General features: G+C 40.2%; 1 protein-coding gene across 5 annotated transcripts; it reads right to left on the bottom strand.

Annotated features, from left to right (window-relative positions):
• Positions 1 to 699: 699 nt before the first annotated feature.
• LOC144043379 (epidermal growth factor receptor substrate 15-like 1) lies at positions 700 to 26133 on the bottom strand. 5 transcript variants are annotated; one of them, XM_077556950.1, is made up of 24 exons: positions 25912 to 26133; positions 25568 to 25609; positions 25380 to 25469; positions 24281 to 24328; positions 24080 to 24175; positions 22425 to 22484; positions 22167 to 22292; positions 21017 to 21076; positions 20687 to 20941; positions 18547 to 18704; positions 15629 to 15806; positions 13176 to 13258; positions 12004 to 12076; positions 11743 to 11904; positions 11473 to 11670; positions 10585 to 10743; positions 10392 to 10500; positions 10252 to 10322; positions 10121 to 10181; positions 7028 to 7113; positions 6282 to 6345; positions 3640 to 3674; positions 2460 to 2528; positions 700 to 2118 (listed from the first exon to the last, which is right to left on the bottom strand). In XM_077556950.1, exons 1-24 carry the CDS (start codon positions 25936 to 25938, stop codon positions 1972 to 1974), a joined length of 2457 nt encoding a protein of 818 aa, XP_077413076.1. In that variant the 5' UTR covers positions 25939 to 26133; the 3' UTR covers positions 700 to 1971. The 5 variants fall into 5 exon arrangements, with proteins under 5 accessions (XP_077413076.1, XP_077413077.1, XP_077413078.1 ...); XM_077556951.1 differs by having other exon boundaries at positions 2460 to 2476; positions 25912 to 26132; XM_077556952.1 differs by lacking the exon at positions 2460 to 2528 and having other exon boundaries at positions 25912 to 26132.
• Between the last annotated feature and the right edge of the window lie 925 nt (positions 26134 to 27058).

Raw genomic sequence — 27058 nt, 5'->3', positions numbered from 1 at the left:
GGGGGTTGACTTCCCCCATAAGACTGGTAAAATCAACCAAGAGAAATGAAAGTCCTAACACTATATGCTGATCGATGAACAGCAACATGAGGCCTATTTACTTCCAAGCGAAGACGAACGAAATACATGTATCGTTAAGTATTCAGGATACAAAAAAATAAAAAAAATAGTTTAACTGTATTCTGTTAGTTACAAAAAAAAATCCCATACATAATGAAACTACAGGAACATTTATTAAAAATGGGCATTATTTCTCAAAAGTAATTCAAAGTAATCAAGTTACATTACTTTTCTGCTCCTCAAATTTTTTCCCCCCCATCAAGTAGTGTCATCCTTGCATGGTACATTTTTGTAAAACCTCTTACAATAAAGTTTAAAATCACCACATGAAACGCATGTTATTGTGGTGGAGTTTGTACATGACTAGTCATTGACTAAATATCGTGTCTCCAGTACAACATCAAAAGGAGAAGGCCACTCACTCATTTGGTTTGCATGTGAGTCTCATCCATTCCAAGACACACCAGCTGGTCTGTAGTAGTACTATACTTATTCTGAAAAAACAAGACATTGTTCTTATTAAAAAGAAGGAAGTGCTCGATGCAAATTTATCACTCTCATTTCGCTTTTTTCTTTAGTTCCAATATGAAACCCATCGTGTGCACTTTAGCGACAAACGTGTTAAATTTCACTCAAAAACAATGTTAAATAGCAGATTTATTATTAACGAGATAAACATGACCTTCTTCCAGCATTAAATAAATCAGTTTCAAATTCCAGTAGATAGTTATCACATACTGTATATGATATGTTGATAAGTCTGGAAATGAACACGCTTATGTGCCAAATCATTGATTAGCATTAAGAGTTTCAACATTGTCTGACAAAGAAAACAAAACAAAGATTTAAAATCAATATAAACAGAAGAGGTGACCTTGTAACAGCATTAGTGTGCAGCCCTTGAGGTTTAAGTGATGAGGAGCAATGTAACAGTACCAGTCTGTGTTTTTACACATTGTATGTCGGCAATGGAACTTCTTTCATCCACAGTATACATTAAAACATTTTTTTTTTTTTAAATGAATACAGGATTAGTGCTGGCATCCTAATATTGTTGATAAATCAAATACTGGTATAGTTTTAAGACTTAAATGCTAGCGAATTGGAAAACACTTGCAGTCACTTTGGATTTAAGGCGTTATCTAACAGATACAAAGGCACGACTTTGTAGTGCAAAGGAATAAAAAACAAAAAATCAAATGTCAATATGATTATCCAAGCTCGAACAAAAATTGGTCACTTCATTAGGTACACTTGCACAACCTAATGAGGTCCAATACAACAGCGCTATCATAAAATTGTGACCCTACATAGATAATGCGTTTTGAATTGTGTTTGGAGTGGTGAGTGTAACTTTCAGGCTATACCGCCGTACAACATTTTGGATACTGCTCTTGTGCTGGATCTCATTAAGAATGGCAATAGGTGTAATGCAGCAATACAGTTCAAGTGAAAAGTGGAATATCAGATGCAAACAAGGAACTATTCTGGGTCATTAAAAGGGAATTACAAACTGCTGATTTAGTGCATTTCACACCCATTCATATCATTTTTTATAAATACAATAAAACAGAAGGAGAAAAAAAAAGGTTAGTTTCCGTGCAGGCTTCGGAATAAGGCAGCATCGAGTATCCATCTGCTTCGTGTTTTCCCTAAATGGCTACGTTGTGTCCAGATGAAGCCACACTTGACATCAAGAGATCCATCCTGGCCATGATTATAGTTGCCTTGTCGTTTGGGAGCAATGAACATAGATTACATGCTAAATGTGGAGTCATTTGAGGCCAGTGCATGGCGGAGGCGTCACAGGGATCGTGCACAAGGAGGGGCTTTTGGGAGTGTGGTCGGTGTCAGTGCAAACGTCTGCAGGGAGGTTTTTTTTTTTTATTAGGGGCTTAGTCGGTGGGCCCTCTAGGAGCCAGGAGCGTCGGCCCGACTGAGCGCGATGGCCAGCTCCAGGTCACGCTGCTCCTGGAGCCGCAGTCTCCGCAGCCGGTCGTGCTCCTCGCGCTCGCTCTCCCGCTTGGCCCACTCCAGCTGCTGGCTTTCACTTCCAAACTGCAGGAGCCAAACAACGAGAGGTTAGCCGCGGAAGCGAAGCACAGGCTAAAAAGGCGATGCTGACCCGAGGACAGGACTGAACACTAGATGCAAATTTGGCAGAAAAAGGACAACCAAAACGCGGCCGCGATGATTTAGCAGAATTAGAGGACATTTGGATTGATGATACAGCAAAAAAAAAAAAAAAAAAAAAAAAAAGCAAAGAAATACAGCTGACAAAAGCTCACCAGATGTTGCCCCATGTACATGCGAACTCGAGAACATTTGTTTTAAACGGGTCATGTTCATGATCACGGCACATGCAAAAGCTTGAAAGCAGACCATCTGATCGACCTTACCTGGTCATCTTCACATCCTGGCAAGAAATTTAAAAAAGCAAAACAGAAGGCCTTTGACAACTCTTCATGCTGACACAAAGGGGGAAAAATGTTGTTCATGAGATGAGAAAAACAAACTAGAAGACAAAGACGGGGCCGCCTTGCATCATAATGCGACTCGAAATAAGAGTGTATTTAAACCCATTAATTCGACATTTAAGTCACTTTAGAACATAATTTAGCGAAAAAATTGATTGATTCAGCTCACATTTCCACCATGTTTCAGTTCACCCATGAATCAGGACAGCAAACCCTGGTTTCGTACATCAACTGCAAAAAATCCACTCGACAACTTACGGAAAACTAGCTGATGACTCGTCATATTGTTGTTGTGGGAAGTAAACTTCAAGGTAATGGAGACAAAGGTCTGAATCATAATTGCCAACAGTGGACATTAGCAGCTCATCAGCTGACGTGGGCCTTCGCTTAGCACCTCAAGTTTGCTCAGCAACAGTGCCACCTGTTCACAAATATATTTTGCTTGGGAAACCATATATACAAAGTCTGCCTTGAACATGAACACCAGCATCCTCGTACTTGCATTATTTTCTCAATCAAATTGTCTGTAAGCCATTTATTTTTAAGGGTAATGCAAGTTGAGTTTGAAATGATAGTATTTTGAGTTCTTTGTTTTCTGGTATACTTAGAGTTTCTATACAGTATGACATTTTTAGGGGATGGCATATGCATAGACATTTAGAATATTAAGTATGGGATAAGATCTATCTGCCTCCCGATTTAGCAACACGCTACAGTGTAAACAAATACAGTGTAGCTCAACTTCTGCCTAGCGATAGCCTTGTGGCAGCGCGTACTTATTTGAAACAGCATCACCCAAACAAAAATGTAGCACAGTTAAAAGCAAAGAGTCTTAATTGACGCTTCGTCTGTGAGAGAAGTAAACTCCCGAAATGTTATAAAAACAATGCAACTATACAAGTTTGGTGGAATCAGACCAGACGGGAGTCAAGGTGTCATGCAGGCGTCGATTCACCTCAATAACAAACACAGCCAATAAATGAGAGGCGGCAAAGTCGTGCACAGGGCCAGAGATGGTTAACGATGCCGGCTGGTTGTCGTTTCAAAAATGGCAAAGTCGGTTCTTGGGCTCATGCAAAAAAAAAAAAAAGCACAAACTTACAGAGGCAGGACCACCTTTGGGAGCGCTACCCGAGCCTGCCGGAGCAAAAGAGAGGATACTTGACTCTCCGCTCTGGGGCGGCACTTTAAATCCAGATGTGCAATACTGAGTTACACAATTCTGACAGGAAGAAAAGTGCGGCGAGCTGACAGCAGACACACACACAAAACAATCTTCAGAGAGGGTTCAAATGGAAAGCGGGTCTAGTGGCTGAATTGCAACATTCTGAGAATCTGCATCCAAAAAATAGGTGTTTAACAAACAAAAAGGCTAATGTACAAATTCTAAAGCATCCCCATCCATTAACACTTACAGTGTCCAATCCCTCACATTTAATGTCTGCCTTTTTTAGTCAAAAACATTACATTTTTTTTAGAGAATCAGGGGGGGGGGGGGGGAAAGAGAGGTGCAAATCCAATTTTTAGGCTTTGGTGGAGATCTTTCTTGTCCCCCAGTCAGCAACATTCAACAAATGAAGAGGAAATAACATGATCTTAATCATTTGCTTGATGAAGATTATCAGTGTTGTTATAGTGGAACCTGGGTGGTACAATTTGGAGTTCAAGCGAAGATTTTTGGTCAAAAGTCAAAAGGTACCATCATAAAGCAAGCATCCAAAGGGTTAACTCCACAAGCCTGTTTTGCTTTTCTTTTGCTCAAAATTCCAGAAATATCTATTTTTTAAAAAGGCAGGTAAAATTTTACTAAATAAATCCCTGAACAATTAAAGAAGTGCGAGTTTGGAACTATATAATTTCAATTCAAATTATTTCAAATGTTGAAAACTTGTTTTTAACATCACGTTCAACATTGGAGGTTGCACTCTATTATTAGTGCCCTACTATATTTTATGTCGCCCACGGCTTTGGGGCTCTCGCTTCCCCAAAACGCATGAGGCCACACACACCTCTGCCACTCAGCGTGGTCCAGCAAAGGGGAACAGCAACTTTCTCACGCCACCGCTTCTGCTTAAAAGCACAAGTGTCAGGTCACAGCGGAAGGGTAGGCAATGGGCACGGCCTGAGGGTTTTACATGATAACACACATTTACATACACTAAATGTGTGTCAACTAGAGTGCGTCTCAGACTTATTGAAGTGTTTATAAATACTTTTTGACAATTTGAAACGGATCACTTTTTTATTTTTATCTTTTTAAGTGGTCCGGAAAAACAACTGGTTTTACAAACGTAAGAAAGAGCCATCATCTTGACTTGCTCGCAACAATAAAATTATCATGACTTGACACAGTTGCAGTTATGACTGGTAACACAAGCAGTCTGAATGAAAGTAAAATGTATTTATCATGAGACAAACACATTAAGTTATAATGCAATATTTAGTGAGCAGTTAACAATAATGATGAAAAATTGTACTAATAATAATAAATAAAAATAAATAAACAAATAAATTAGAACTCAATGTTGTTTTAGGCCAAATCTTAAAAACTATTTGTCCCCATTCTTGTTTAACTTACTTTAAACTCAACTACCAGCCCTAGCTACTATAAAACAAACATTTCAGCCCACAGTCACTGCTCTGGACATTATTAGGATATTTTCCTCTGCATGACCCGCCCTACTCTGCTTCTGATTGCCTCATCAGTCCTCATGTCCAGAGGAGGAAGGGTCATGTCTTCACTATTCTTGAGGAAAAAATGGGTGGTATTGGCCCACGTATACCTTGCACTACCCCACTGGGTCCCGACTCCCAGGTATCTTAAGATTTGCGTTCATCAAAATACCATAAGGAATAAAAATTAAAGGCCACTTTCCTCCCATTTTTTAGCCTCGATGAACTCAGCCTATTTTTGATGAGGCGATCATGCCTTATGCAGATGTGCCTCTGGCTCTCTGTCCAGTGTTGAGAAAAAAAATAATTAACCAGCACAGCAATTAGGAGATTTGACCAAGCTGTCAGATTACAATAGTCGTTTAGTGCAGCAGATCAGTGCATGTGGCACATGCAGCGGACCCCCCCCCCCCCCCCCCCCCCCCCCCCATTTAAGTACATGCATCTTATCAGAGGTCAACGTTGATAATGCTGTTAACCTTAAAAGGCAGCTCAACCTAGGTTTTGGCTATGACATTATATTTTCATGTAGTGCAGCCATTGCTTAAAACTGTCGAATCATCACCCAGCTCAGCTGGCAAGCCATGGATGCAGAAAATGAATGTGAGTATGCAGGTTATGTAAATCAGATGGATTGTGATGTCACAACCTAGCAAAATTTAGAAGGGCACGCTCAGGAACTCTTAGGACGATAAAATATTTACTTGATTAACTTCACACAATCCACGGGCAGGCAGTCCAGAGACAAATCAGTTTGTCATATTAAGTCTCTGTTAAGTCTCATTGATATCTCAAAGCTGCAAGTTTCCTGTTTTGTCAACGTCAAAAGAAGAAACTGCTTTTCTTGTACCTTTTACTGTAATTAGGGAAGTGGCACTTTTTTTGGGGGGGGGGGGGGGGGGGGGGCATGCCATCCTGGCACATTTAGCATGCTGTACTAAGAGAACCGTCACAATGTAACCCTCGGGCTTGCTGTGTAACGTGCTAACAAAAAGAGTGTCTTTGGAATGAACCAGTGCTTACGTAAGTTTGCAAGTAAGTCCTGCTCAGACGCACACGAATCATGCTTACCGTAGGGCGGGGCAGGCCGGTTAGGCACACTTTTCTTTGATGGCAGAACAGGATTGTCAGACTTCTGTTAACACATAAGAATAGCGATTAAAAATAAATAAATAAATCAACAACCGTCACTCAATAACCACCTCTGGCATCGAACTAACAATGTTCATACATGTGGTTGAGGCTGAAGAGAAGTAAACCAGCGTGATGAGAGAGCCCTGCTAGAACATAGCATTCCGAAAGTTTAAATAGAAACAAATTACTGTAAAGATTACCGTATGTCCTCAAACAGACGCCATGGCTCAATTAGTCACCGGGCTACAATAGATGTCTCCCGTCTTTTCACATTTATACTATTCTCACATACAGTTCTAAAAATACACACACATGTACCCGTTAATAAAAAAATACAAAAACACAGAAATATCTTTAATCCGTCAAAAGTGATAAAAGATCATTTAATGAAAATTAACCACTGAAAATCAGACATTGCCACTGAATTGTGGTTCAATAGAATTGTTATATATATTTTTTTTAAACTTGAGGAAAACTGATGACAAATTGAAATGAGAGAGCGGGATTAAATTAAGAATATTATCATTTCTGTCCTGACCCGTTTTAATTTTAATTAATTAAAATTTTCTTTCATATTCCAGTCTTTTCTATTCACAGTACCATGATGCATCTCACAGCTGTCAAAACAGAATTGTGTCAATCAAACCATGAAGCGTAAATCCATGAATGTGTTTGAAGCTCACCTTGGACAACGGGCTAAAATCTGGAAATCCAGCGTTGTTCCGCAAAGAGTTGCCTCCAAAGAGGTGGTTCGGCATACGGACAGACTCTGCAAAAGGAGCATAGTGAAACACTTGTGGAAAATTTTCAAAAGTTAAAATGAAATTCACTCACAGACCACATGCTTTAAAATTACACTTTATTCCGCTGAGGACCCGTGTGCTATTTTTAGGGCCCGACGGCTGCTAAACGTTCCATGACATTTGCCCAAATCCTAAAGAGCAGAGGGGGGTTCTGTTTAACCTGACGTATGCATCTGATTAGCTAATTAAAGGCGTCAGTTGGAGCACTGTTAAACCAGAACTGTGCCCGGCTTGTTTTGAAGCTTTGTGGTATGCCGCTTAATGAAAAAGAGAGGGGGAAAAAACGTGCAGATAGTTACAGTGAAAAAACAAAACATTGTAAGTGAATATGTTTGTTGTGCGTGCACAACCACAAGAGGGCCCATTCATGCGGAGGTTAGTCGTGTGTTTTCTTTCTGGCACAGTTAGCCGACGCAGGTCCACAGTTGCTTCTGTGTTCGTTTGATGACGGGCAACGCACCGACCGGTCAGCTGACTTAAAGCAACTTCCGCGCTGCATAAAGAAAGTCAAGTGCGGCAAGCGTTATGATAGGAGGTGGGGGGAACGCTTCAAGGAGTGACAGTGTGTCCTGTTACAGTCACAGACTTTCTGTTGTGTTCAGCTCCTGTCGACCTCCTGTTTTTCCAGGGTAGGTGGGTGAGTGAGGGGTTATTTTTAGTTTGCCCAGAGTTAAATGAGTAGGCCCTCATCTAAAAATAGCCTCAAACCACAGGAACATCTGAAGCCATGGAGAGTAAAAACGCAATTCTGACACGTCACCCAATGAATGTTGCACAATGTTCCTTTACGTGAATAAGAGGCATTACATTGCATACATGTATGGGAGGAAAAAAAAGAAGCAAAAACTTGATGCTATCAACAGCATCACACATCTGGTCAGCAAACATCTGGACGTCCCTAAAGCTTATGCACGTGTGTTGTTCGTTGACTTTAGCTCAGCGTTCAACACAATGCAGCCGCACCTGCTTTTGGGTAAACTGAAGGAGATGAATGTGAACCCGTACATCTCGAGATGGTATCACTCCTTCCTGACACAGCGCACACAGCAAGTCAGGGTCAACAGCTCCCTCTCGGAACCCAGATTGATAAGCACAGGCGCCCCACAGGGCTGCGTCAGCTCCCCGGTCCTCTTCACATTGTACACAAATGATTGTGTGACATCACACCCTGAGAACTTTATCATTAAGTTCTCTGATGACACAGCTATCGTCAGCTTGCTGCAGGCCGGCGGTAGCTCACTGGACTATTTCTCAGAAATAGAGAAATTTGTCCAGTGGTGTGACCAGAATCATCTTGTGCTCAATGTGGGGAAGACAGAGGAGGTGATATTTGATCCAAGAACTGTTGGTGACCACGGGCCAGTCGTCATTAAAGGCAATCACATCAGCTAGGTGGGTTCATACAGGTATCTGGGGGTCCACATTGACAACACACTCAGCTGGAGGGTACACGTTGGAAGTCTCTGCTCCAAACTCCAACAGCGTCTCTATTTCCTACGCAGACTGAGGGTCTATGGAGTGGAGCAGAGGATCATGCTGTTGTTCTACCAGGCTACATTGGAAAGTATCATCAGATACGGCATTGCAGCCTGGTACAGCAACCTGACTGTGCAGTCAAGGTCACAGATTGCCGGTCTGGTGCAGACTGCCATGAAGATCATGGGGGTCAGGAATCATCCTTCCCTACAGATGGTTTATGAGCAGTCCGTCACCAGACTGGCACAGAAAATTGTTACTGACCCGACTCACATTCTACATCATGAGTTCCAGCTACTGCTTTCCGGCAGGAGATTCAGGGCCCCCAGAACCAGGCTGAACCGCTACAAGAACTCATTCCTGCCGACATCCATCAAATTGCTTAATAACCGACATTAACTAAGTGGTGCAATATATATATATAGGAGTGTGTGTGTATTATTTATTTTAATTATCTCTCTCTATTCTGTTGTTTTTCTTACTGTAAACTACTGCTGCACTTCTTATTTAATTGTGATTTTCTCTCTTTCTATTCTGTTGTTTTTTCCTTACTGTAAATTGCAGCTGGACGGAGTCCAGGAAAAAGTTCCCCACGGGGAAAATAAAAATATATCGTATCGTACCAAAAAGCATGGTTCAGCCTGCATTATCATGCATTTCCAGAAGCCTCTTTTACAGAGCCCTCACAAAGCTGACATTGAAACAAGAAAATGATGGATATTGGTAGTCAGACAACAGGTTAGAAGAAGTGAAAAGCAGGTGTTAAACTTCCCACCCTGGTATGACAACGTAGAAATCCCTCCCACCTCTAATATGGCGGGTCCTAGGTTTATGACAAAACTCCATTCCTAGGTTGGCAACGTAACTCAAATTTGTATGCAAGTGAGAATGCACCAGTCTATCAAAAATTTGCTAACAAGTTAAAATTACAATAAGTAATTGTACTAAAAACAGTAGAAAAATATAAGTATGGCAGAACTGAGCGTACCTTTTTGTACTATTTGACCACATAATTTCACACAATTAGGTCATTGCATGACATTTGTAACCTTAATGGATTATGTGGGTACCATCGTAAACAGAAACTACCGCAAAAGGTGGAAAGTTCATCCCCAGTATTCCACTTCAGTGTCGGCAACAAAAAAGACGTAGTGTAAAATGGGTTAAGGTAATAGATGTGACCCATAAATCGCCACTTTTAAGTATGCTTTCAGTGGGACAGTATGGTAAAAATGAACTGAAGTAGGGCAGAGCTGACACTTTACACACCGTGGAAAGAAACAAGCCGGACCTGATCCGATTTAAATTCTGAACTGATTTCTAGTGCACTCGCGTATAAGCCTCTAGAGTAAAGTGTGCTGTAATTCAATATCCTTGGGGTTTATTAGCACAAGCCTGTTGTTGAGAGGGCTCAGAACTGGATATAATTATGAAAAAGGCAGTTCTACATCACTACATTGGTCCTGTGTGATGGCATGCAGTGAGTGACACTGGTACCTGAACGATTTGGTTTTGGGCTGGTGGATGAGAACCCGAGACGAGCGCGGACGGAGCCAGGCTGAGAGAAACAAAGCAAAAGTTCAGTGATAGTGCTCAAGGCCACCTTAACCTTAATTTTCAAATGTCACCTTTACTGGCGGCTTGGGTTTTTCTGCAAATGTGTCAGAGGATGCAAACGGGTCACTCTCCCTGAAAGGATCTACAAAGACACAGAAACCTCGTGAGTATGGAAATTCAGTTGTATTCGACTCTCTTTCTTCATAAGGACCATTGAAGGGGTCGGATTTGAAGGGGTCATCCGTCTGGAAGGGGTCTGCTGGAGGGCCATTTGCAGCGTTGATGTTGAACATGGCTATCCTTGACTTGAATGATTCATCCTGAAGGAGGTGGCGGGTGGGGGGATAACAGTCAGACCTACAACAGATTTGATAACAGTACGACATATTAAGTAGGTTGCGCACCGTCACACTCCTGACACCGCCGTTTTCCTTCTCTGAGAATAGGTGGTTTGTGTCTGTCATGTTTCCCCCGGCGAGGTCTCGCAGAGCGCTGTCGTACTGCTCGATTGTCTTGGTGAACTCCTTCTGGTTCTCCTGAATCAGTGACAGCTTGCCGCGAGCCTGAAAGCACCACAGGAAAACAAAAAACACTTTCATCCACATAGACAAACATACAGGTTATTATTGCAGCCGCCTAGCTCCAGGATGAGGAATGATTTGGCCTTGGTCAACCCCGTTCTTTCTTCTTTAGCCGTCTTTTACCCATTTTTATTCAAACTTTCATAAATCATTATTTAGTCAGCGCAAAAAAGCAGGGTGCTTCTGGAAACTTTAACAAATCCAAAATCTAACTGCTTTTCTTTCATGTAAACAGGAACACATTGGACACTAGTCAATTTTGATTATATTCCACAGAAGGCTAATGTTATGAAGGATGAACATTTTCAGCACTCATAATTGCCTGCCAATCAAGATTTACATCTCTTAATTAGTTAAGTGACTTGAGCTAGTCTGTTATATTGCTGTGACCTGACAGACTAAGAACAGCAATCATTTTGGAGACATTAGGCCTTCCTCTGCACCTGTGCGGTAGAAAGGCTTCAGGTGCCTGTGCACTTGGCCATCTTGGGATCCATTAAATAGTCTAAGTGGGAACATAAAATCTTGTAGTGGTTAATGTTAATATAGCGAGCATTGAAGATGAAAGAACCGACGGAAGTTCAGATGGAACTTTTTAATCATGTCAAAGAGCGAATCCTATTGAGTTTGATACCTTTGAGCCAGCTGAGGTTGACCAACCAAGTGAGGATTTCCACTTTTATGTGAATGTGTTTCTAGGTCCACTCTCACCTGACTTATCTCTTCATGGGTGTTCTTGAGAGACTTGACAATATTGTCGAGCTGGGCGCGACCCGTTCGCAGGCTCTGTTCCAGCTGTGCCTCCTCGTCCTGCAGGCGGTCCAGGTCCCCCTTGGTGCGGCTGACCTCTTTCTCCTGGCTATGAAGGTCATTCTCCTGGGAACGGATTTGGCTTTGCAGGGTGGAGATCTACGAAGGGACGGAGAGGATTTAATATTTCACAACTATTCCTATGAAGAAAAACAAACAGACAATGCTAACCGTCTGCGACTCTTCCTGACACTTCTGCTTGATGTCGTTGAGCATCCCCTCCAGCTTAGAGCGCTGCTGGTCCATCTCGTCTAAACGCTTCTGGGCGTCATGCTTCTGGGACTCCATGCCCTGCAAGCTGCTGTTCTCCCTGTTCAGGTCATGCTCCATGTTCTAAATGCAGAACAACATTTTACAGTAAATTTGGGCAAATTAATTAATGTGTTTATCCTGATTTTAATCTCCCAAGCGTATTTTTGGGCTTTGTCTTACTTGAACAGCGTAATTTTGCCTTCTGATGGTTTCCTCCTTTTCTTTGAGCTCATGTTCCAGGATTAATTTCTCTCTGTAAGGGAACCCCACGAGAGATTTCAATCAGTGAGTATTATTAATTACTTGATAGGATAATTTATAATAGGGGTGGGAATGGTATTGTACCATAAATGTACATGTCCTTGGTTTACAACAACAGCGTTGAAGCAGGCAGCTATCTACTGTTAACGCGGTATTAAAAAGTCATAATTGTAATATTTACATGAAAAACACTTCTACACCATAAACAATCAAATGAAAAACGTATTGTGCCGAGTGACAACATATTCTTTGTTAGTTAATTGGGGACCATTTATAATCTCGAAACGTCAAAACAAAATGTCACAACCACCATAAACTGAGGAATTGCTATAATCTAATATGTAAACTAATGTAGTAGGGGTATGCGCATGCATTTGTCTGAAACATTGGATACAGTACAGAAGTGTACCAAGTTCCCACACGATACATATTAAGAAAGGAAATGTAACAGCCTGAGCAATAGCATACATCTCATCTGAAGTTAGAGAGAAGCTCTGACTATTAGTATAACACTATCCTAAAACGAAAAGATTTAACTTGAGTGAAACTAAAATGCATATTTTTGGAATGTGACTGGATGCCACGGTATCCGGAGAACCCCCCAAAGCACGGGAAGAACACGCAATTGCGAACATCACACAGGAAAGCCGGCACCAAGCTTGGAACCCCAAAGCGCGAGGCAGACGTCCACCGTGCTGCCCATGTACCGTTACAGCCCGTGTAAAATAATGGTAATAAAAACACTTAAAAAATTGAGCTTCATAAACTTCATGAAACTTTCTAAAACAACATCTCTTGTACTGTACAAGTTGTGTCCACTAAGCAGCAAGTTCAATGTGATTGAAAGTATGTAAATAAATAAAAAACAGTTGGGTGATTTGACTTTCTAATGAAGACTGCTGCTGGACACTGCTTTACTTGGCAGCGCCCCTCTTATGAAACAGTTGATGGAAGCAGCAGCAGCACGGCTCGAAAATATTGATATAATAAAAAATAAACAAAAGGTTGTTGTTTCATGGAGCTCATGCCACCATTTTTTTTCCCAAAAGGAAGAGAAACAAATCTCTCCTCTGCCGCTTCGAGGGGCTCACCTCTGCAGCTGACTTATTTCCTGACTGAGGTCATCCAGCTCTTTGATACCAGTCACCTCTGCGGGCGCTAAGGCGGTAAAGTCCTGTGGTGGGATGGAAAGTCAGAAAAAAACAAAGTGAGAGAAAGAAATGTTAGAAAAACGGGTGATGAATAAGGGATTGGGATCAGTGAAGGAGCTCCCCGCTGTTGTGTGCAGCAAAACAAAAGACAGGAAGGAAATGCATCTTGAACAGCCGCACAATATATGAAAAGCACTCTGACGAGACGACACAAAGGAATGCACAATTTTGAATTATGATGTCATGCCAAATGCAGCTCGAGGAAGTTTGATGGCGATCGACCATTTTTTTCATTTTATGCCTCTTGATTTTAAAAGTAGCGTTGGAACTTTTAAAGTAAAAGAAAATCACAGTTTGAAGCAAAGGGACTGTAAACTTAGGATGTTTAATGGCTGCAGGAGGGAGGTAAACAAGTTAAAAAGTTACAGAAAATAAATGTACCCGTTTGATCATTATGGGGAAAGCAGACAAACGCATATTTTTTTAAAGATTTTTCTCATCACGATTGGTAGCAACTGGATGTACGGATATGTGGCCATTCTGCTTGGGTAAAGTCACCCAGGATAACACATAGAAGCGAAATCTGATATACTGGCTTTGCCTGGAACAGAGGGAGCGCAGTAACGGGTGGGCATCAGCGTGGAATGCGTGTATAATTTTTTTGTTACCATTGTTGAGGATACTCTTGTCCATTACACATTTACTATTTAAAACATTCACCAGGCCGTGCTAGAATCACAATTATATTTATTATTAGCTTTTTAATTTTTTTAATTCATTATTATTTTTAGAGCCGTTTTGGTAAAGGCCAGAAAAATTGTCGATTTCTCAGGCCCCGTCCAGACGGAAGCAAAGCCGGCTTCGTTCCTCAAACAAATCTTATACACACAGAAGAATTTCAAGGCTTGCGTCTGTCCGAAAGAAGACACTGAGGATGTTTAATGGCTGTAATGTATATGCCAAGTCTGGAGTGGCGCTGTAGCACAGCCACAGGGAGTTAACGGAATTGGAGCATATTATCAATCTGCGACAATGCGTCGTCATCGAGCTGCGACCATTACGTCATCGCTAGAGGAGTATCCTGCATAAGGTGTCCAGACGGACGCGTTTGGTGCCCGTATTAAAATCATTCCACTCTGGAGCCCGGTTTCAAAAGTGATCCGTTTCAAGCTCCCAAACCGCGCCATCATGTGAACGAACGGCTTAAATGGTAAGAAACTTACATTAAAACTGGCTTTCGTGTCTAGTCTAGGAGCTCCAAAATTACATTGCTTAATAGCCTCACCAAACACATCTGATTCCAATGAACAGGATCGTTATCAGGCTTAGGCCCCGTCCACACGAAAGCCAGTTTTAATGTAGCCTCACAAGTTTCTTAACGTTTAGGCCGTTTGTCCACATGATGGCGTAGTTTCAGAGCTTGAAACCGATCACTTTTGAAACTGGGCTCGAGTGGAAAGATTTCAAAACGCACCCCGTAAGCGTCCGTCTGGACACCATATGCAGGATACTCCTCCAGTGATGAAGGTAACCATCGAAAACCGGCAGTAATCTGGCCCTCAAGGACCGAGTTTTTTGTTGGCATTTTGAAAAGGTTTACATAATGTGTTCTTTCTGCCCTTTCTCACATTTTGCCTGTGCTAAGGTGGCACTGCTTTGGGTGCTGGTTTGCACCTACCTTTCAGACCCACTAGTTAATGACACAAAAACTGCCAGTGTATTTTCTCACATGTTTGATATATCAAATTGCTGTGTTAAATTAATCCATTTGAATATACTCCACCCACAACACATAAAAATTAACTGTGCGGCATTTTAGTGCGTTTGACAGATGCAATCCTGGTTACTCATCTACTAACTGAACGTGGTCAGTAGATCAGCTTCAGCTTGACCCGTTTGTGTGCGCGCAATCAAGTTTGTGCCCAGTTTTTGCACGTGCAAAGCTTATGTAATTAAGGCCGTTTAAGTTGTGTCACGTGCAAGAAGTTAAATCACATACTATTCAATTCCATAAAAGTTGTGTTTGTTAAATTAGTAATCTAATCATACAGATGGTTCATTATAGGCACTACTTTTTTTTGTTCTATATAAAGTATGAATAAGTTTAACAAACACAAAAAAGGGCAAAACAAGCTGCAAATGTACACATACAACAAATACAAAAAGGAGGTGGAAAAGATGAAACAAGAATGCGGTCTCATTTGTAGAATATATAGATGGAGCACTAGCATCCCCTGTTGGCAGAATGCTCACTGTGGGAGCATGAGCGAGTGCAGCACATTCATAGTTAGGTCTCCCAGCAGAAAAAAAACTCAGCAAAGCTCTGTCAAACAGGAGGGGAAATAGTGCAAAACAAAAACATGCAAAAGAACAGCATTCAAATCAAGACTTACAGGGGGCGGCACCGAAGACGCCACCGTACTTATCGACCTCTCAGAGGGGGGAATCATGTCTGGTGTGAGATTGGTTGGCGGGTCGATGCCTTTGGTGATCTTCTGCTGGATCAAATGCATGGCCAGGGAGAACTGCTCCTGGGTCAGTTTGCCCGTCTGTTTGGTATCGGCAAGGCCCCTGCACATGAGATGCATCATAAGTCACCGAAGGGAAACCAAAGTGCACTGAAAAGGTAATCATATCCCGTCATAAATGAGCTTCAATTGTGAAGAGAAGGCATTTTCAAACAGTTTGGGTTGTTGGACCCTTCGAGCAACTAAAATAATAATAATAATAAAGCAACTACTATTTTTATTTTAATAACCTGTTAGACAGCTACTTCCACATTGCTTTTCATATGACAAAAAGGGGCCTGGAGGAAGGCAGTCTCAAACGCGTTGAACTGCTGAATTGCCAGACATGTTGCCCATTTATACGTTAGAATATTAGGAGTTATTTATCAATACCTGTATATAGAAAAGCAGTTATTTACCTGAGCTGTTGTTGAGGCTATTAAATCTGTCAAAAGGTGCTGCACCAACAAACTGTGTAAAGGGTTTGAATGCATACTGTTGTCTTGTATGACATCATGCTTGTAAAAAGTTAGCATTTGGGTTTTATAGTATACGGTGTTTCGAAGAGCCGATTGCCAAATAGGGTTCAGTGCCACCAACCTATGGTTAAAAGAGATACAGTTGCTTTGCTTGGTTGGCTCCGTGGTTGTCTATTTGTATAAGTATGTGTCTGTGTTATTTAGTCCCTATACAGTCCTGCTCACTGTTATTGGCACCGCTTCATTTTTTCAATGATCTCTACAATATCTTCGTGAATAAAGGGAAATGTACCAAATTTATATCATTGGGACCTTTTAATTGGATGTCCAAAGTAATTCAACAAAGGAAATTGTTTTTCAACTTGTATAATGTAATTCCAAAGAAGAAATAGAAACCACAGCATGTGCAGCAATAATGGCACCCACCCCTCTTTGATATTTGGTTGCACACCCTTTGACAGTGATGACAGCTTCCAAACGCTTCTTGTAGCCATCGCTAAGCTTCTTGCACTTCTCCATTGGTATTGTCACTCTTCCTTTGCAAATTGTTCAAGCTCTTGAAAGTTTGCAGGTTTCTTTTCTCAATGGCAAATTTCAGCTCATATTAAAGATTTTCAATTGGATTGAGATCAGGGGTCATTTTAAAACAGTATTTTTTTTTTCCTTTTTAACCATTCCTGTGTGCTTTTGGATGTGTGCTTTGGGTCTTTGTCTTGCTGGAGGATCCATGACCTTCAACTCAAACCAAATTGTCTAACACTTGGTAGGACATGTCCACCTAGAATGTTTTGATAAATCTCTGATTTCACGATCCCTGTGATATGATCAAAGCCTCCAGTACCAGATGTAGCAAAGCAGCCCCACAGAATGATGGATCCTCCACCATACCATGCTTAACTGTAGGGCGGGTGTTCTTTTCCTTGGAAGCTTCATTGAGCTGGCTGTAAACAAACTGTTGGCGTGCATTGCCGAAAAGCTCTATTTTTGTTTCATCCGTCCACAGAACATTCCCAAAACAATTGTGGTTGGTCCAGGTACTCCTTGGCAAAAGTTAGCCATTTATTTTTATATCTGTCTCATGAATGGTCTTTGCCCATGAAACCCTATTTTTGGTTCACTGTGTGGCGTATGGTACTCCTTAAAACCATGCGCCCAGACTGTTCCAGGTTGGCTTTCAGGCTTTGGATGTTTAACGTGGTGTTTTTTCCACCATTCGCACCAACCGTTGAAGACTCTTCCATCCACGTCCATAGAGGTTCTTGACAGTTCCATGCTCGTCAAACTTCTTAATAACATTATGCACTGCTGAAACAGGGCTACCAAAATCTTTGGAGATGGCTCTATAGATACCCTTGTGTTTGCGAATTATAGCATTTCTGATGTCCTCAGACAGCTCCTTTGTTTACACGATTGTGACAAAAGAAAAGGGGGTTAACAGGTGGCTTTTTAAAGCATCAAAGTCATCATTCATTGGTTAATTCATGTGAATTGGGCACAGACCCTTTAGAACAGGGAATTCTCATTTGTGATTTACCAAAGGTGAGTCACAATGTGTTTCTATACTGATTTACAGGAAAGGGTGCCAATACTAGTTTTCCATTTTTTTCCTCCCATTGTTTATATTATTTTTTAATCATTTGGTCTTTCAGATAAAACACAAGTTCTCTATAAAAAATAAAGTATTCCCCGTTTCATGTCCACCCTTCACGTCAATGTAAAAACAAAGGCCCGCTCCGAATACCACCCTCTTCACAATCCGGCTAACATCTGCTAGCACGTAACAATCAGGTTTTCTGTGTAGAATTTTTAGGGGGTAAAATGAATTAAATCCAATTTAGAATAAAGTGGCAATGTAATATGTTAATTCATTATATGCTGAAATTGCAGTCGAAGGTACTTCAAAGTACTGAGATATGGGTCTGAGTACATATTGTACACATGTATATTGTAGTTTTCAATACATTTGGAAACATTTCTCAAATTCTGTTTTTATTTGGCCGTTATGGGGTACTTTGTGTAGAATTTTAAAATGTTTTATTAATTTTGGAATAAGGCGGTAGCAAAATGTAGAAAAATTGAGGGCTTTATTTTGTTGTGAAAGTAATCTTGTTTTGAGCCAACAGATGACGCCTTGGTACAAGGCGGCTGTGTATGACAGGTACAACCTACTTTGAAAGGTGAATTACCACCACCTACAGGACCGCAGGTTCACAGTACAGTATGACGACTTCAGTTAGGACAGGTGTGTGCGCTTCATAATAAGTCAAGCTTTTTTTCCCCCTCTTTAGGACACGTCAGCAAACCGAAAGAGAGACACGCCCTCACCAGATTTGTGCCAACATGGTCTGGGAGAGGCTAGAGTGCATGAAGATCTCGATGACCTCCGTTCCATCCACCAGTCCGTCGTTATCTATGTCAGTTTTCTTGAAGATGTCTTTGTATCGCTCCCTGTCGGTCAACGGCACCACCCACTGCTGCTCTGGCTGGAATTCAACAGAGAAAAGTTGATTACTATTATCATTTTCATGAATGTTATTAAAAGACACCTAAAAGGGCTTAAAAGTCATAGTATCCAAAAATGTACTCTTTAATTAATTGTACACAAAAATGTGGGTGTCTGGAGTGACTTGGCAGCTCAGTAGCACAACTTTGGTTTTAAAAATGTAGGATATGTTACTTTTACTGATTTGTCCCATTAAAAATAACACAGACAAAGTCATGTAACAAAATGAAAGTGACAAAGTAGAAGGAACAGGTGGGAAAAGGTGATCTGCAGGCCTCACGTCCTGCCAATGGTAAAACCTGTTTGTCAAAGTGTCACAAGTGAAAGAGCCCTTAAGCAATAACAAGGAAAAGAGTGAGGAATGGTACAAGTGGCAAAACGAGTTCAGCGACTTGGTTAGCAACTGAATACAATTCTGATGTGTGAAAGGTCAATTTCGCTACCTAAGCTGCCTATGCCCTTAAGAACACAATGACATCCACATACACATACCATTAAAATTCACCCAGTAAACAACACGACAACAGCAATGGAAACTAAAAACAAGACCATGCATGCTGATTAATAGTAATTTTAATTGGTGTAATGTAGTTTTGTATTCAGTAAAGATTACCAGTGACTTGAGTTACTATATTTGCAAAATATTTAACCAGTGTGAATAGGAACTTTGTTTGCAATTAATAAATAAGTTTCATTTACTTAATGGCAAATTTGCAACATAAATACCTTAAATTAAACAGGCACATGTCTATTTATCAATTAATATTACTTATTGATTGATTTGCTAAATTATGTAGCACAGCAAATTATAAATGTAAGCCTCCTATTATTTTTGTTGTATTTTAAAAAGGCGTTGATATGCACAACAAATTGGTGAATAACTAGTTTTGAAATCAGAGGCCAATAAAAACTGTTCAAACTTCAAATATTACATTTATTTCAAAAGAGGGATTGGTAACAAAAAATCCTTGCAATTTCTCAATGTTTTTAAAAGTGAACACAAATTCTAATTTTGTTATTTTAGCAAGAAAAAGTCGATAATTTGCTTTTGTGGGTGTTGCGATGTTGCGGGTCTGGGCCACCTGTGTCGTACATAAATCCACACTACCAGCTGGTCTTTTGTGAAACGAAAATGTTCTATACAATCACCTCAATCTGAATGAAATGGGTGAATCCAAATGGAATTCCAATCGGATTAACAAGGATGGGTTATTCCTTTTGCCAATCCGAACGAGCGTCATGTAAACAGTTTAATCGGAATGGCAAGGTCCGGTATGTGCGCATGCTCTGTTTTGACGTAAATGCATCGTAACATTGTCGTTTCCGCACATTGTGTCAACGAGACTTTTTCGTAATTCCAATTGAAATCATTCCGAATAAAGATCTGTAATCATCTGTTTACATGTAACAAGAGCCATTCCGATTTGCCGTTTATATGCTTCCCTCCTTCAATTGGGTCAGACCCGCGGCAGCGGCAGGACGACATCGATCATGTGATTTATCAAGATGGAGTTCATTTTGTCATTTAGCACAGTAGTTGTGATTGTTTTAACACTTTTATTGAAGCAACATCTTGATAAAAACAAGTTTCAAGTACTGAAAAACAAGTTCTCCCCTTGCAGACGAGCTCATGGTGACGCCGCCATTTTAGTGGGTGGAAATGATGACATCATGGCGCATTTACTTCAAGACAGAGCATGCGCATGCCACACGCAGCCTCGCCATTCCAATTGAAGCGTTTACATGATGCTCGTTCTGAATGACGAAAGGAATATACCGCCACCCTTGTGATTCCGAATGAAATTCCATTTGGATTTCAGATCGGAATACATGGTTCCATGTAAACCTGGCTTATATAAGCTATGTGCTTACATGAGGTGTTATGCCAGGTAATGTATATGTATATAAAGAATGTATATAGCCTGGGTGCAAGCACGTACATATGGCAGGTGGACGACATACCTGATTGCTGGCTTTAAAAGAGTGTTTTGGGGTTTGCTTTGCCGCTGAGCTGGCAAAGGGAGAGGCACTGGTGTGGGGAGAGACGCTTCTCGTGCTGTCCTTGAGAGCAAACGAGGCAGACCTGGAAGGCAGTACGGCCACAGCACCGGGTATCGTGCCTGCCACCTTTTTCCTTTTGGAAGGCGGGATGAGGGACGCTGGCAGGGTGACCGGCACCGGCTCCTTCTCCATGGCTCGATACACAAGGTGCATGACCTAAAATGTTGAGATAAGCTGTGTTGACAAGAGGAAAGATGCATTCTTATGTGCATTGACAAGTGTGCAAGTTACCACAATGAATTCCTCTTTGTCCAAGTAGCCATCTTTGTCTGCGTCACCCAGGTCCCAAATCTGCACGATGATAAAAGCACTCGGTTAACTTAACTTGTTGCTCTAGACCTTTTCCTCTTGACGTTACAGGAACTTCCGGGTGGCAAGAGACATTGTCTGATATCATCACAAGTAAACAAACCTTCACATGTCATTTGGCCGAGTCAGGGCGATAGTGAAACTGAGTAAAACTACTTGGATGAGGATTTCAGCCTTTTTCTGTACCGCCATAGTTTGTCAGTATGAAGTCACAGTGTCAGTGTCATAATTGTTTCTCAGAGCTGCAACAGAGGCTGTACTTTACATCTCAACAGATGAATTGATTCCATAATTGTTGCGATGGAAAGTCAGACCGTTGGCATGATCAGAAAGTTTTCATTGGACTTTTCGGTCTCAGATTAATGGCTCAGATGTGCGCTTACTAGGGGTGCGCAGCTCCCTCACAAAAAATGTCCAGATCTTACATGTTTAAACTGAGGAAACCAAGTTGGCTCTTTATATCAGTCAAAGACAAAAATTGCACTTTGGCCCCGACAACTGCGGCCTTATGGAAATGCAATATGAAAGTAAGTTTGAAACTTGAGTTTTCTTGATTAGATCACAGGAAACATGAAACTTTTTGGGAGATGTGATGTAATGTGGATTATTTTTAAGTGTGTCCCTACAAAAAAAAAAAAGCTGAAGCTCAGTGCTATGCTTGGCTATGGTCTGTTGCCTAATAATATAGCGATTTTTGTTAATTTTCTTTGTTTGTGCATCATTTTACACATACAGTGCCTGTGCGAAAAACACTGATGGAGGTTTGGCTCCTCATCTGTCCCTTTAGAAGTGCCTATTATGCTGCCGGGCAGTCTTGCAATCTTCTCTGTCTAACCGTTTCCAACATTCACCCTCTTTAAAAAAAATTAATTGGATTTGCTTTTTTGAGCAAATCGCTAAAAAGTTTTTTTGTTTTTTTTTACCTTTTAGACAATTTTTGATGGCGAAATTCAGTTTATTTCAGGCTAACGTTAATATATACTATTTTTGCCAACCGGAAGTATCCTGGCATCAATTCACAAACATCAAATGAGCTAAGATAGGAGTCGTCATTTTAAGAAGGTAACGTCACCTTCCCCAACACATCCAGAGGTAGCTTGGAGTTGATCAAGACGGGCTTGACTTTATCGCCGGAGAGGAGGCCCTTCATAGGGTTCAGACCCTCAAAAATGCCCTCAAATTTCCCTTTTTCATCTGGCTGGAAATCAAAACAGACGAGTACAAATGACAGGGGACAAAATACAGCATGATAGTGTGACATATTGGGCAAAGGTAACTTTAAATTTTATTATATATATATATATAAAATTTATTTTTTAAACTCACTCACCCTTATTGCCCAATGCGAGTCAAGCGTTGAAGTGCTTAATGATGGGCTGCTGGTGTCTCGCTGGAGGAAATATGAAGTTCAGTACATTTATATGGAGAGTGATATTAAGTGAAGTGCAACTACTAGCCACAAATTTAGGCAGACCACTCCCAAAACAAGGCTCTTATTAAAAGGTCATGGAATAATGATCAGTTTTTAGACAGGTATTCATTTAATATGATTACTATTGTGGTTGTAGTTCACAATGGCGTACAACTGCACCCCGACATACTGAGAGAGAATTTCTGGTCATCTTTTGGTAAAGTTTTATCACCGTACACAGGTTATCTTCGGATTTAGCCCCAATATTATGCTCATTTGTCAGGAACAGCAATAATAATTATTGGATTAATTTGCTCTAGAAAGTGTTAGAATGATGCAAAAGCAACACGAATGGAAAAAAAAAAAACATAACCACTGTGTATATCTCATTATTTACACATATATTATTGTATTTATGGTCAGTTAAACTTAAAACCACTACTGTTATTTTATTTTTATTACTTAACAATGGGTTAATTTATCCCGATACAGAACAAGGTGGGTTAATGAAATTAAATTATGGTAAATTCACAACACTTATCGAAAGTGAATGTGCTAAAATACGAGCAACAAAACTGAAAATGCTAAAACATGAGCAATTATTATATTGTTACGTTATGTTTCATTTTCATTACAAACAAATTATTTAATGTACAATTGCTTTTTGTTTTATATTCGTATGTTTCTAAGTCGAGCAGAAGATCTTTCAAAAGCAACTTAATTTTTGACTGCAAGGGGCAATTTTGACCCATTAAAGTAATTTGGCTAGTGTATCCGGAGGATCTGATTAACACACCAATGTTTCCAACCCTTAAAATGCAGGTCAAATGAGCACCCTATAGTTAACATATGATGGTTTTCAATGCAATTTCATGCTAGTTGTTCAATTCTAAAACTTCAATTCCAACTAATCGATCAAATTATTCACAAACAAATTGTTGTTTACTGTGTATGTAGACCTTAAAACTGTGGATTTAATGTTTTGAAATGTTATGGAGGCTTTCATGTTAGTAAATCAATGCCTGACTAAAATTATTAAAAGTCTTTTTTTTGTTTTGTTTCGTACACCATAAACGTCCATGGGCCACTGTGCAGTATATTTAATCATAAAACATAAATAAATAAATTTTAAAAATCCTTTGCAACACTATTACTAACAATATACTTGACATTTATTGCAGGCATGTGTTTTATCCCAAAAGAAATTACGGGTCAATTTTACCCACAACACTACTGAAAACTACAACATTTACAGCCTGCAATGTTGATTACTTATTAACATCTCCAAAAAGTGAGCATTATTGTTAGCTTTGTAAATGGAATTTCTGATAGTGGATCTCATTGATCCATTTTCTATAGCACTTGTCCTCATCAGGTTTGTGGGTGACCTGGAGTCAATCAAGCCGATCCTTACTGAATTGATAAACAAGCATTCACACTCACACCTATGGTCAATTTAGATCTGTCAATGCACCCAAAATGAAAATTAGAGTATTTTTGTATTATGCATGCATCAATATTATCCAGCTTGTGATTTATTTTCAGGTGTGGACATCATTCTTTTTGCTACTCACAAATTTAGGAGGTGCCACCGTTTGGCTGAAGTTGCTGATGCTAACGTCATGCCCTGCCTGCGCCGAGGCAACCAGTCTCAAGGCAATGAAGAAACCCTGAAGGAGAATATGAGAGAAGAGCGAGAACAACCCAGTGACTGGCGCACACATCAGCATACACAATGACATCACAACTTGTACAAAAGAAAGTCTGTGTGTTACCCGCTTGTCCAAATAGCCTTTTCGCTCCGAGTCGGCCAAATCCCATATCTTTGGGAGGGGAAAAAATGACATTAAAGCTTAACTACTGTACATGTGTGTATATTTATAGCAGTGATTCTCAACCATTGTGCCATGAGACCCCATTAGATGTGTTTGATCAATTTAATTTTATAAAACTAAAAATTGGGGATGGGCGAGTACTGATACCAGTGCCAGCCTTATTTATCGGCATCATTACTTGTGACGAAAGCAGATACCAGTATCGGCCCCTTTTGTGGCCACAGCAACTAGAAATTTTAAATGAAGAGAATAGAAAATTGCCATTAATGTCATGCAATTTTAAGCAAAAATGCTATATTGCGATATATAGTTCTAAATTATCAGTCATTGTTTTTAGGGGAAATTTTATGCATCAAAACTACTAGTGATTTTGGTACTTGGTATCGGTATCAGTGACTACTCTGGATGTAACGATATCCAAATGCCACAATACGATAATTATCACAATATGAACCTCACGATACAATAAATATCACGATATTGTGAAAAAATAAAAGGCACAAAGTATCATGGTTTATGAAGTTCACAATCCTGTGTTTGGCTGAAGAAGACGAAAAGTAAAGTTTCTTTTTACGGAGATGTTTAAAAATACTTGCTTGTATGATTAATTTATGGGAGTGATAACTCTGGCAGTGGCCAAAATATTCCTAATTAAAATTAAACTGCACTAATAAACTAAACCACAGAGGTTGCTAGAATTGCACATATGGAATAAGGCCTGCCTTTTTAAGATGTGTTGCTTTTAAATATTGTGACATGACAACAAAGATATTGTGGCAATTATATGGCGATATACCGATATTGCTGATAACATTACATCCCTAATGACTACTTAAGAGTTGAGTACTCATACTGGTTAAAAAAAAAGGTGCAATTGAACATCCCTACTAAAAAATATTGTATCTTAAAAATATTTAATACGCAAGACCATGTTGATTTCATCAAATTTATTTCTGAAATTTGAAATGAGACGGGGGTCATCATTTCAGTAGTTTTTTACTTGTTGAGAAGTTTGGTGGTGTGCTATGACAAGTCAAACCTTTCCGAGTTTTATGTCTGTCAGCCCCGACTTTTTCAGGAACTGAGCTGCATCCCCAGCTGATATCTTGCCACTGTTTACTGGATCCAGCTACAAAAAGAAGAAATCAATACGATTAGTTCATAGCACACAATAACTTTAATGGCACGAGTTTCTTATTTTAAAAGGAAATCGTGGCATTTTAGTACCTGTCTGTAGTAGCTCTCGTAGGCTGGGTTGCCACTAGATAACTGTGGGGAAGCACAACAGAGTCGACAAAAAAGGGAGTTAAGCTTAAAAAAATTGGCGGTTATGGCCTTTCGTCACGCTTTGAAGTTTCTTGTCTGTCAGCGTTGTGAACGTTGACGTTTTGACGAAAGGAAGTAGTGCGGCTATACACAACGACTAAACTAACCAACAACTCGCCTTAGACGAGGAAAGCGACGTATACATGTCAGACTACAGTGCTTTATATAGATTTAGTTGTGGTGTCAATGTGGCGGTCTACAAAGGCGAACAACAATGACCTTTTCGACGCTAGTTAAGTTGTTACCTGGTTGAGAGTCATGAGCGCCGCCATATTTCCTTGTGTCTCAGGAGCGCGCGTCCATCCACCCCTTTAGTGCGCGGGCACGAACGGCCCGCACTGAGATAAAGTAGTCGCACACACACGCGCACACACACACTTGCATACTGACGATTATGTTTCCATTCTTTTCTTGTCCTACATTGTGATTTATTTCAATATAATTTTGCACTGTTCATTCCATTTTCGTGTTTTAAGTTAAAATGACGTCTTTTCTAGGACGTACCCGACCAGTTCTGTCCGCAAGTGAAAGACCTATTGCGTGAACCTGATTCGGCATCGTCAACCAGTGGGCGGATTTTAAACATTACACGCGGAAATGACAAGTGAGGAAATTTAATACGTGTCCCTTGTTGTGTTGCTACATATAAGGTGTTAAATTTCAACTGTCTAAAAAACTTGCGCATCAATCTGTTGTGTCAAAGGAAAAAGAAAATGTTCTCTGACCAGGAATCGAACCTGAGCCGCAACTGCCCTGGCGGTGGTACTGCAGCCACGTTTTGGTCAGGGTCAAAGTTGACGCGGTCCATTTGAAACAAGCTGTCGCTATTCGTTTACATCGCGACGCCACTTCTTGCAAGCTGCAGTAATGTTTTGATTTTTCGTTTTTAACATCTCATTACGCGATTTGATGTTTTTTTCTTTTTTGTGTTTATGTAGATACATTGCATCGTCCATGAGCTAAACTGATGCAAATTGACAATTTTATGAGGTGGTTTGAATGAGAATCTGGCTGTGTGTTGTATTTTTGTGCTTAAATTCTCATTTGTCTATTATGATGCAACTGGATTAACTTTAATTTCTAACTGGTATGCTTTGCATCTTTGCCTTTGTATTTGGGTAGTGATTTGAGGTGGTTTGACTAAACGTGTGCAAATAAATGTAAGTAAGATTTAAAGAGTTATCTCATAACTTTTGAATGATAAGAGAAAAGGGGCTGTACTGTAGAGTAAGTGTAAACATTTACTTATGCAGTCGGCCTATTTAAATCTTGATTTGTTTTGTTTTATATGAAAGGCTCATACAATTGTGTTAAACATGAATATTACAATAGTGTGTTCATTTCCTGTTTAAATGTGACAGTATGATATGCAATAACATTTTATTTCAACAT

This window comes from Vanacampus margaritifer, chromosome 2 (genome assembly GCF_051991255.1).
Source record: "Vanacampus margaritifer isolate UIUO_Vmar chromosome 2, RoL_Vmar_1.0, whole genome shotgun sequence".
NCBI classification, from domain to species: domain Eukaryota; kingdom Metazoa; phylum Chordata; class Actinopteri; order Syngnathiformes; family Syngnathidae; genus Vanacampus; species Vanacampus margaritifer.
This window is presented reverse-complemented; position numbering and strand designations above follow the sequence as displayed.